Source organism: Gopherus flavomarginatus, chromosome 2 (assembly GCF_025201925.1).
Source record: "Gopherus flavomarginatus isolate rGopFla2 chromosome 2, rGopFla2.mat.asm, whole genome shotgun sequence".
Lineage (NCBI taxonomy): Eukaryota > Metazoa > Chordata > Testudines > Testudinidae > Gopherus > Gopherus flavomarginatus.
Window position 1 is genome coordinate 85,570,821 of NC_066618.1, and position 12,418 is coordinate 85,583,238.

The following is a 12,418-nucleotide window of genomic DNA, read 5'->3' on the forward strand; positions in this document are numbered from 1 at the left end:
AAGAGGGGTGAGATGGAAGACTTTGGGTAACAGTCTGCTGCCAACATCGAAGGGCACTGGTGCATGCCCGACAGAGACCTGTTTCTTCCTCGGGCCTGGCTTTTCTGGCCAGTTAGCCGCCATGAGCTACGCATCCAAGCTGCGAAATCAAGCCATGGATTCAAGCTATGTTCAGGACTGGTAACTATTCAGCAGCTGCAGAACATTTGAGGTGTGTGTGTGTGTGTGTAGGTATTAGGTATTAGCTATTGATTATAGATCAAATTGTTATCATAATAAATGTGGCATCTTGCCTTGTCCCCGAAATGATCCTGTGTAGTTTTATCTGCGTAACAGTGGCTGGTGGGGTAGGAGAGCTGACCCCCAGCAAGAACAGACAAGGCTTCCTCACACTTATAAGGGCAAGTGGTAGTGAGGTGCCTCACTAACCCAGGAAGTGTCACTTATATACAATCATCTTGGTCATCAGCTAAATCACACACACATTTCATGAGGAACTCAGGCTACAGGAGCCCATCTTATACGTTTGAAAAGCTGGATTTCATCGAAATAGAGGAGAGTACATTACAAGGTGAAGAGAGCACTGGTATATTCAGGTGAATATGAATACCACACGAAAAGACATTCAAATAAGGACAAAAAAACAGGTGGTAAATACCCTTCTAGGTTTTGGATTTCAGCACACTTCATACAAACAATGGATCAAACACATTCTGTCAAGAGGGACTCTGCACTTCAGAATCTGTATAACATTTTGATATACATGGGATCTTATTATCAGATAGAAAACAGAATCAGTAGATATGGTAACAGGTCTGGAAAGCATTAAAGAGACACACAAACTACCCAGATAGAGAGGCAACAGGAGACTCCAATGTATCAGCGTCAATTAAACAATACTGGGTAAAGGAGAGCAGGTAAAGGCTGAAAAGGTTTTCATTGACCACTTAACGAGCAGAGGTGAAAAAATAGATGCTGATATGTGTTTAGGTAAAAACAAAGGGTTAGATCCTTTGCTGGGGTACATCAGTGTAATTTCATTAAAGTCAATGGAACTACACTGATTTACATGAACTGAGAATCGGACCAAACAAAAATTAATCACATTTGGCCTGATCTTGCAGGCTTTCCGTATGCAAAACTCTTCATTCATGGAAATGGGAGCTTTGACTGCACAAGGATTGCAGGACTGGGCTTCACTTTTATCAAGCAAGTGTATTTAAACTCTTCACCATTCCCAGTGAACGTTATATACTCTATCCCTGGTTCCACTATAAACAGGGTAACTTTCCAACTTCCCCTTCAAGAATTCTAGTTTCTAAGCTATTATCTCCCTTCTCCTTTCACTTACCTTCTTCAACTCCTCCTGAATGTTTTTGCCATTTTCTTCCGAGGACAAACTTTCCTTCTGGGTCTCCGATTCTGTTCTAGGCTCTGACTCCTGCTCTTCACCAGAAGAAGTTTCCTTGTCACTCATTTTAGCAGCTAGTTCAAATAACTCGGATTTAAGCTTTTCTTCAACAAGGTCTGTCTGGATTTTATGGTGTTGATCCTCACTGCTTATATCAGCTTCTGATAAATCCTCAGAAACCTACGATGAAAATCAAAATAGCAAAAAATTCAAATAAAGTGCAAAGAAAAGAAAATCAACGTGGTTTCTATAAAGGCTATATTTAAGTTCACAAATCATACAAATACACTTTACTCTGCAGGAAATCTAGAAAAATACCACAGTATGAATCTCTAGGCAGATAGATTTTTACTTCTGTGTAGAATATGCCCAGCATATTTACTTTCAGAAGATGATAATGTTTCTCTTTTCTTCTCTTTTCCATATTACATGAAAAAAAAGCAACAGGTCCATAAATAATTAGCTCCCTCTGCACAAATAATAAAACTCTCTCATATTATAGCACTCTTCACCAAAACTCTGTACAAAGGAAACCCTACACCATCATCCTCAGAGTCATTTTACAGATGAGGAAACTAAGACAGAGAGGTGAAGTAGCTTGCACAAGGTTACATGTTCAGTGACTGACTTTCAGTCCCGTCTCCTAGCCAGGTCCTCTGACTCCCAGCCTGGTGCACTGTCCAGGGGTCTACATTGCTTCTTTAAGAATTATTGGAAACAAGTTCAACCTTTAGATGCATGTTTTGTTAGAGTTTGATCCTGAAAGGTGCAGAGCACTCATAGTTCCAGTTAGCAACAATGGCAGTCTTGGTGCTTAGCACCTGTTAGGATAAGGCCTTAAGCCTGGGGACAAAATGGAAAAAGGAGAAATCCCTTTATATAGTTATACGTACTTCTGCTAGGATGTCTGCCCCACATTTTACAAAATGGAGACACTTCTAAGCACTGAAAGCTATCATTAAAAAACTGAACTTTTCATCTCTTCCAGTAGGGATGAGAAGAAATATCAGATCACAATTCCCCAGTACTAAGGATCCATCTACACTTTAAGCTGGGGTGTGATTCTCAACGTGAGGAGACATACTTGTGCTAGCTCTCATCCAGCTTGTGCACCAAAAATAGTAGTGAATGGGCTAGCTGCCCCAAGCATGTACCCGTCCAACATACTCCAGTTGCTAGCCCCTCCCATGGTTTGTGATGCCACGGCTATGTTCTGTTTTTAGTGCACTAGTTCTATCAGAGCTAACCCAAGTATGTCTTCTGGAACTGGGAATCACACCCCTAGCTCAATGTGTAGACATAGTCTAAGTGTCAGGAATTCTTTGAAAAAGAACAGTCATGATCTAAATGTCTAGGGAGAGAGGAAACAAAGAACGCAGATTCTAATCCACAAGCAGCAACTGCACAGCACTTGGCATAAGCAGATGATTGAGGGCAACTCTAAGAAAGGAAATAATATAGATTATGAAACTAAGAAAAGCAAGCTAGGCAATCTTATTTACCTGGTGCTCTCCCACTGACAGGACTGGAGAATGCCAGGGAGATTAACAATCTGGATTCTTCATTTCCATTCATAAGAAGCAGAACAGTAGATTTGTTTTGTGTGGCTAGTTTGTTTGCACTCCCAAATGCAGTATTCCCTGGATGTATCTACCGCTTGGAAATCTAAAAACTATGGTAATTTTGACATTTCCCTCATAACTTGACCAGTTATGCTTTGTCACTCATGATGGAAATCTTGTTTTTCTATGGAGCCCTTTCACAGTTTTGTATCTGCCATTATTTGTAAGCACAAATGAGATCATGCAGCTCTTTAACTACTAATGCAAATCAGGTAGCTGGACAGTTAAATGTTATAATTTGCACCCACAAAACTGGAGGTTGTTTCTGAAAATTGGGATCAGGTTACCACTGTTGCTGCAAAAATGGCTGCCACAATAGAAGGGGACTCCATTTGGATTTAATGGATTTACATTAATTTTTCCCCAAAGCACCAGTGTTTGCATAGTGAATAGTTTTCTCATCACTTGAGCTTCCAAATTGTTCTGAACAAGATGGAAATGTTTCCACTCTGTCTTTACAATGTTACAACAGAACTTTCAGTATGTTTAAACACTTATCTCCTTCCAACTCTTTAATTCAAATTCCTTCTCCTTTCCCTGATCCGAAGACTTACCCAGCACTTGCTCTAATGGCACCTCTTAGGAAAATGTCAACAGGAAGGGTGAAAGATACATAAATTGTGCAGAAATATTTTGCATGTCTGTCAATAGATTTGCAATGGAAGGCGTAGACTCATATTGTCTCGACTATCAGAGTTTGTTGCTGAATCCCTGAATTTGAAGCTTGGAATAATTACAGATATAATTAATTTGGGGCTAGGCAGTGTGGTGAATCCTTGCACTAATATTTCAGGTATGCAGATCTGTTTTCAAAAACTGGTTAAGAGCTGATGTGAGACATCGATGGTCTCCATGTACATAGAGATTGGAGAATTTTGTATTACAAAGCCATCACAGGATTCTCCACAATCTAATCAAGAAAGGCCAAGACTGAAATTTCAGAAGGTATTGCCTGTTAGGACACAGTGGCAAAGCAGGTCTGAGGGAGGATTTCAAACTGAGACTTAACTTAAGACTGCGAGTCTTTCATTGAGGTCACAGAAGTCACGGATTCTGTGAGTTTCTGGGACTGCCAGGACTTCTGCAGCAGATGGTGCGGGTGACCCTAGGGCTGCCCGAGCAGCTGGGGCGCCCCCAGAGCCAGCTGCACTGGCTGCTACTTGGGAGGCCCCAAGCAGCTGGTCCCAGTCGCTGCCCCAGAGCAGTAGCGCGGTCCCAGACTATCCCCCACCCCCAGGCAGCAGCGATGGGCGCCTGGGCCACCCTCCCCAACAGCAGCACCCCGGGCCGCACCCGCAGAGGCGCCGGGGTCCAGGCTGCCCTCCCTCGCAGCAGCAGTGCTGGCGCGCCGAGGCGCCACCCCCCAGCAGCACTGGTGGAGTGCCGGAGTCCCCTCTCCCCCAGTGCAGCAGCACTGTCTGCTGGAGTGCACCCTCCCCAGCACCTGCGGCACCCTGGAGCCCCCCAGAGCACCTAAGATTTAGTCAGGGATATTTACAGTATAAGTCATGGACAGGTCACAGGCATCAATTTTTGTTTATTGGCTGTGACCTGTCCATGACTTTTACTAAAAATACCTGTAACTAAATTGTATAATATCTCGGCACAAGCCAGTGCTATTAAATCCTAATATTTAGGGGCACCAAATTCACAAATTAGTTTAAAGAATCCATATTGAGGTTGACTGGACCACATGTCCTCTTGATACTGAAAATACTCCACCAGCCTTTCAAACCAAGAACTGCAGCACTTAAAACGCTTGCTCTCCAAGGACCTGATCTTTCTAGGGACTCCCATGTGCATTGCATCAGGGCCTAGCAGAGCAATTCAACCAACTAGCCCACAGGGGTATTGTCTTCATTAGGGAGATAAAAGGATGTGTGTAAGTTGAGCTGTCTAACTTGTTTTCACTAGAATTTACTTCCTGTTAGCTGACTTCACTTAAGGACACCTTTTTCCCCTACAGTGAAGAGACAACCTCAGAGGATTGAGTTTGTTGAGATCATAGATGTAGCTATGCTTGCTGTGTAGGGTTGCCAATTTTGGTTGGATATATTCCTGGAGATTTAATCACATCACATAATCTTTAATTAAAGATTAATCTTTAATTTATAGAGACTCCAGGCCAATCCTGGAGGGTTGGCAACCAAATGCAGTGCCATCCTTCCCCCGCCCAGCCTGCCGCTTTCTTGTGAGTAGCCGCCTGAGTATTTATATTTGAGTCAATGCTGGGAGAATTATGGTCCAATGTTGCACACTGTGGTCACTGGGTTGTTTGCAGACTTCTTGGCTGAAACACTGAGCTTTTAACACAGTTACAGTGAAAGTTTTGCGATGGCATGATGCATTTTTCTGTTTTTTTGGGTTTTTTTCAGATCAACTGAATTTTTAGGGCAGGTCACTTTGAGGGCCTTGTCAACCTTAACCAGGGCCAGCGCTTCCATTAGGCGACCCTAGGCAGTCGCCTAGGGTGCCAGGATTCAGGGGGGCGGCATTTTGTGCGCTCCCCATGGGGCACACAGGAGCTTCCGGTTCCGCTCCTGTCGCGCTGCCGAAGATGGACCTTCTGCCGATGTGCCGCGGAAAACAGCGGCAGGCAATTGAGCAGCTCAATGACTGCCGCTGTTGCCTGTGGCATTTCGGCGGAGGGTCCTTTTTTGGCGGCAGCTCACCCTTGCCCCACCTCCTCCCCGAGCACGCCGTGGCTGCTTCAGTTCTCCTGCCTCCCAGGCTTGCAGTGCAATCAGCTTAGGTGCCACAAGCCTGGGAGGCGGGAGAAGTGAAGAGGCCACGGCGTGTTTGGGGAGGAGGCGGGGCAGGGGTGAGCTTGGGCGGGGAGCTCCCCTGTGTGCCGCTCCCCCCCCATTTGCTTCAGGTGGCCCTCCCCGTGCTCCCCTGCCCCAGCTCCCTCTGCCTAAATGCTGGCGGCGACTGGGGCAGCCGAAGATCCAGCTGCCGCGATTGCTGCTGAAGAAAATGGCCCCCCCAAATCCCAGCGCCCTAGGCGACTGCCTAGTCGCCTAAATGGGTTGCACCGGCCCTGACTGAAGGTCACATGGAAAATGAGGGCCTACGATCTAAATGAGGGCAAAGACATTGTATAAAATGTTCACTTTACCAGTTACTTTTCAGTGTTTGTTTGCACTTAGGAGGACCATATTTCCAATAAATAAATCACAAGCGCCATCTAGTGGGGCTTGAAATTCAGAGCACACACTGTATCCTGCCTTCATTTATAGCAGGGGTAGGCAACCTATGGCAGGGGTGCTGAAGGCGGCACACAAGCTGATTTTCAGTGGCACTCACACTGCCCGGGTCCTGGCCACCAGTCTGGGGGGGTCCGCATTTTAATTTAATTTTAAATGAAGCTTCTTAAACATTTTTAAAGCCTTATTTACTTTACATACAACAAAAGTTTAGTTATATATTATAGACTTATAGAAAGAGACCTTCTAAAAACATTAAAATTTTTACTGGCACGAGAAACCTTACATTTGAGTGAATAAATGAAGACCCGGCACACCACTTCTGAAAGGTTGCTGACCCTTGATTTATAGCTTTGTCAAGCTAGCATAGAATTATATGACAAGATTTTAATTAATGGATAATGTCATTTTATAAGAGCAGTAGCTGACTTTATAATGAAATTAGGTCAAATTAATCTAAAGCAATCAAGGTACTGTAGTTTTCATCATACGAGGTTCCCAATGGAATTAAACACAGTTATTATTCCCCCCAAGATATAAAGTGAAGTTAAGATTGAAGATTCATGTAAGTGGTTTGAGTGTATACAATTTTTCAAGACTATTAGTTAAAAATAGAATTAGAACCCAGAGATAAGGTTGTACTTCCCAACCAAGACAGCCAAATTATCTTAAGTCTGCTCTGTAGAGATACTAGCCTACCATATTACTTCCTCTACTGTTTGGCTATTGGAAATGTGGTCAACAGTACGTAGATTTCATCATTTGTTTCGTACTAATTTCTAATACCAAGTATGATGATTTGTCATGCACAAACTTTTGTTTTTTGCATGCAAGTGCACCAGTGTCATGATTTGTGCACATAAGCATTGTGCACAGCTGGGAGAGACCAGCGAAGCAGGTACTGATTTTGTTTTTCTCTCCCATGAAGTGGCAAAAAAAAATTAAACGTGAGAAGACTTTTTGAAGTGTGGTGAACCTTATTTTTAGGGTCTGGTTTCCAGACTAACAGTAGTTTCCTCAACTAATTCAGTTCTGATTTTATCACACAAATTCTGGCTTACTAATTTGAAAGCTGATGTAGGATTTTAAAATGGATTTTAGAGAACCAATGTGGAGAGCAGCAAAGAATCCTGTGGCACCTTATAGACTAACAGATGTTTAGAGAATGTGGAGCGGAGAATCAGTCTTGTAATGGGAACTCAACTCAGTTGCAACCTTAACTATGAAATGACTGCAGTTGTTCCATTATTTCTCTGCTCACAATATTACTGCTTCATAAACTCAGAATTGTGTGGCTCCTAAGAACAGAGACATAAAAAGGTCAATTTTTCTTTTCAGTGTAACTGATGGGATAGCAAGGTGGATGTTGACCTTATGATATTTTACAATTAGAAAAGAAAACTGACTTTTTGAACTGAGAATCAAATCCTATTCCATGATGCAGGTAATAATGGTCAATAAATAAATATCTATTATTATACCATGAAAGGACAGGAAAAAGTAGCATTTCTTTATTGTTATGTGGATCTGATTAGCTGTTTAGTTTCTGATTTTCAGACAACTATTTTTGAGAATGAGAGCACTGTCTATGGCTTCAGTAACACTTCTCTTTATAATACCAGCACATGAAAACTCATTACTGATTTAAAACCCTCAAAACAAAGCTAGAAGCTGTACACCCCAATCTCCTTCAATTTATGCTCTGCAGTTTCTGAAGTGTTTATGTTAGACTGCTCCTCAGCTTCAGACTCAATCACTTCATTGGTATCAGTGCATCCCTTTTGGGATTGTACAGATTTCTGAAATTCCTCTAATCTCATTTTTAAGCAATATAGACTAAATCTGGTTCATTTTTCTTCATACTATAACTCAGATTCCAAGTCCCCTGAATTATTTTCATTCCCCCTCACTAGATTTTTTCAATCCCAGCAATGTCCTCCACAAAAATGTTTTATTATAATTGCACTCGCCATGATCAGATGCTCTCTAGTGCCAGGGATTTGAGTAACTCTTTTCTGAGAGCATGAACCACATTTAACAGAAATAAGCCGAACATATGCAAATTACTTTGCATTTCCTTACTCACTTCCTCTACATTTTGTTTGTCTCCCCCATTTGTATTGCAAACAAATATTACTACACCAGTGTGATTTGGAGCTAGATTCTGCATCTGCCTGCATTGGTGTGCTGGGGGTGGGGAGGCACTACAAGCCCTTCCTTGCCTTGCACTCCTGTGTAGAGGACCAATCAGAATCCCACATTTTGCACTCTGTGAGCAGCACTGGTAGAGGGACAAGGAAGGGACAATGGTTTTCTGCATTGGCTGGAAATCTGAAGCACACATTGCACCCTAATAAAGAGTACAGCCCAGGGTCCCCAGAGCTTTGCAGGAATGGTCAGCGGTGCTCAGTGACTTTAAAGATTCCATTGACACTTACATACTGGGCCTTAAAACAAACACACACACACACACACACACACACACACACACACACACACACACACACACACACACACACACACACACACACACACACACACACACACACACACACGTGTAAAACAAGTAATGGGAAGAAGATAACATTCATAGATTCAAAGGCCAGAAGGGGGTCATTGTGATAATCTAGTCTAACAGGGGCCAGAGAACTTCCCCAAATTATTCCTACAGCAGATCTTTTAGAAAACATCCAATCTTGATTTTAAAGCTTTCACTGATGGAGAATGCACCATGACTCTTGAGAAGTTCAGTGTGATATAATTCGGGTTAAATGACTAGGGCATGGCTATAATTAAGGCTACAACTATGTCACGAAAGTCACGGAATCCATGACTTCCAGAGACCTCCATGACATTTTCTGCTTCACATGGTTGGAGCTGTCAGCCAGTGGGGGTCCCAGAGCTCTGAACTGCCATAGGCAGGGGTCCCTCGCAGCTCCCAGCTGCCAGCCCTAGAGCTCCGAGACGTGAAGGAGACCTCCGCAGCTCCGAGACGTGGTGGGATGCTGCGGCTCTTAGCTGCCAGCCCTGCAGCTCCCAGCTGCAGTGGGCGGCCTCTGCAGCTCCCAGCCTCCTGCCCTGGAGCTCCGAGCCTCCATGCAGCTCCCAGCCGCCATGGGCAGAGGGGGACCCTGCAGCTCCCAACCACTGTGAGCAGCAGCAGTGCTGGACCCCCCAATCGCCATTTTGTCACAATTATTTTTAGTAAAAGTCATGGACAGGTCACAGGCTTCTGTGAATTTTTGTTTATTGTCTGTGACTTTTACAAAAAAAAGTGTGACAAAATCTTAGCCTTACCTATAATGTCCCAATAAAGAATGCCTACGTTTGTCAATCGTGCAAAGGAACAGAGTAGACACAGAACATGTCTGCAAGACATACTTCAGTACTTAGCTAATATTATAAACCTCTTGAGACATTGAGCTCTGAGCATAGACTATGTCTACACTAAAGCCTATGTCAGCAAAACTTATATCACTCAGGGGTGAGATTATTCCACCTCCCTGAGCAACATAAGTTACATTGACATAAGCATTCACATGCACAGTGCTATGTCGGCAGGAGAGTGTCACCCACGGACATAGCTTATGCCGCTCACAGGGGTGGTTTTTTATACTTCATGAGACATGCTGAAAGGGTGCAACTGTATCGGCACTATGTTGTGTCTAGTGGAGCAACAGGCCTTCTATCAGAGATAAGGGCTAGAGGTGTAAACACGCAAACCAAATAATACCTGCAGAAACAGAACGATTGCTCGGAAGAGTCAGAAGAGCAGAGCTGATTGCTAGCCTCCTTATAGAGAGAGGGATGGGAAGAAGAAATGGTTCCCTTCCTTGATTCAGTCACACCATCCTGATACTTTAGCAGATGACCTAACCATGGAATTTATATGTTAATTTCTCTTAATACCTGTGACAGGATGCAGGGGAACTACCTAGTCCCTAATAAATAATGGGGTTGAAGCCAAGTCTGCTTGCCCCTTGCCTTACTCAGGTGTAAGAGTGACTACTTGGGAGACTGCCTTTGGGACAATTAGGCCCCACACTGGACTCCAGTCACATGACTGGTGTGATTTCCTGTGTAGATTACATTATTTTACTTCCTTGTTATAAAAACTGTCCTTTGAGGAAAGACTTTGCTTTCTGCAAATCTGCTAATTATTTCTGAACCCGAGTCATTACTTTCTGTCAGTCTACAATTTTCTCTCTTTTTGTTATGAATGACAACATCCTTATAAAAGCAGCATGGAGAGAGATACCCACATGAACAATGCCTAAATACAATACAGTGGGAAATTAAAAACAGCCATTACTTGGATTATAATTCAGTAATACTCCATAGGTTTTACATTCCTGTCAACAGCAATCCACACCAGTGTTCTCCATTAAAAGGATGTTTGCCAGCAGTTATCTCACAACATTATTTGAGATAACTCACCTGTTTCCCGTTCCAAGAAGAGTGAAAAAGGTAGCTACGCACATACCACTGTGTGCTAAATGTTGGGAAATTCTAATTCTTTTAATAGCAACCTCTGTATTGTACTGTACTACTAATGCCACTGTATCGCCTGGAAGTGATGGGGAACAAAGTGATGAATATACAGGAAAGACCAACAACAGTTTATGCATCACATTGCCTTCTACTCAATTCTGCTATACCTGAGGGATAAAAAACTTGAGTGTGCTTTCTTTCCTGGATATGATCAGTGCATTGCTGTGAGTGAGTAAGTGAGTCTGAGCTGATTTTGTAAAGTTCCTTCTAGTATTGTACAGTGTTCACAGATTAAGGCCAAAAGGGACCATCGTGATAATGTGGTCTGACTCCTGTATAACACAGGCCACAGAACTTCCCCAAAATAATTCCTAGAGCAGAGATTTTAAAAAAAACATCCAATCTTGATTTAAAAATTGCCCGTGATGGTGAATTCACCAGGACCCCTAGTAAATTGTTCCAATGGTTAATTACCCTCACTGTTAAAAATGTACCCATTATTTCCTGTCTAAATTTGTCTATCTTCAAATTCCAGTCTTTGGGTCATATTATACTGTTCTCTGCTAGACTGAAGAGTCCATTAGCAAATATTTGTTCCCCATGTAGATACCTTTAGACTGTAATCAAGTCACCCCTTAACCTTCTCTTTGTAGAGCCCTGCATGGATACACAATTTATATCCTCGGATGCAGATATCCATGGATATAAAGTGGATATCCACGGAGCTGCAGGGTGACAACGAGCGAGACCAGCAGGGCCATGGCCAGCGACAGGTCCAAGAACCGCAGCAGCGAAAGCAGCAGCGTGTCAGGCCGCTGCTCACAAGACCAGCGCCCAGCTCTGGCAGCTCCTCCAGCCTGGCTGTACCGCCCCCAGCCCTGCCTACTGGGGCAGACACCAGGCTCACTGGCAGCTGTTCCTAGTCACGCTAGTGTGTGCAAGCAGCTCACACGCTCCCGAACAGGAGTTGCACATTGCTGCAGCTTAACATGCTGCTTGAAGGACCCTGCTAGAAACACCCCCACTCAGTGATGATTCCTCATTACAATTACATTTTGAGATCTATCAGTTAGCCAGCTTTTAATCTATTTAAATGTTTGCCATGTTAACCATATATTGCTTTAATTTTTAATGGAAAAGTTATTGTAGTATTAAGCCAAATGTTTTACAGGAGTCTAAGTATATTACATCAACATTATTATATTTATCAACCAAACTTATAATATCATAAAAAGATACCAAGTTAGTTTGACAGGATATATTTTCCATAAACTAATGTTGACTGGCATTAATTCTTTATTAATTGAGTCCTGTATCAGCCGCTCCATTATTTTGCCCAGGACTGATATCAGATACACAGTCCTATAATTACCTGGATTGTCCTATTTACCCTTTTCAAATATTGGCACAACATTGGCTTTCTTCAAGTCTGCTGAAACTTCCCTGCTGTTCTAAGACTTATTGAAAAACAACAGTAACTGTCCACTGAGCTCCTCAGTCAGCTCTTTTAAAACTATTGGATGCAAGTTACCCAGACCTACTGATTTAACTACATCTAACTTTAGTAGATACTGTTTAACAGCCTCCTGAGATATTAGCGGAATGGAAAGAGCGTTATCATTGTCATATGATGAGACTGCATCGTCTGTTTTTCCCCAAATACAGAACAGAAACATTTACTGAACACT

At 42.9% G+C, this 12,418-nt stretch overlaps 1 protein-coding gene across 3 annotated transcripts in view; it reads right to left on the reverse strand.

Annotated features, from left to right (window-relative positions):
* The window catches only part of MYRIP (myosin VIIA and Rab interacting protein), a 90,885-nt gene that overhangs the window by 34,216 nt on the left and 44,251 nt on the right, over nt 1-12,418 (reverse strand). For all 3 annotated transcript variants that reach the window (XM_050937991.1, XM_050937990.1, XM_050937989.1), the window contains exon 8: nt 1,352-1,591. In XM_050937991.1, the coding sequence (XP_050793948.1) occupies nt 1,352-1,591 (240 nt within the window). The remainder of the gene's footprint in view (nt 1-1,351; nt 1,592-12,418) is intronic.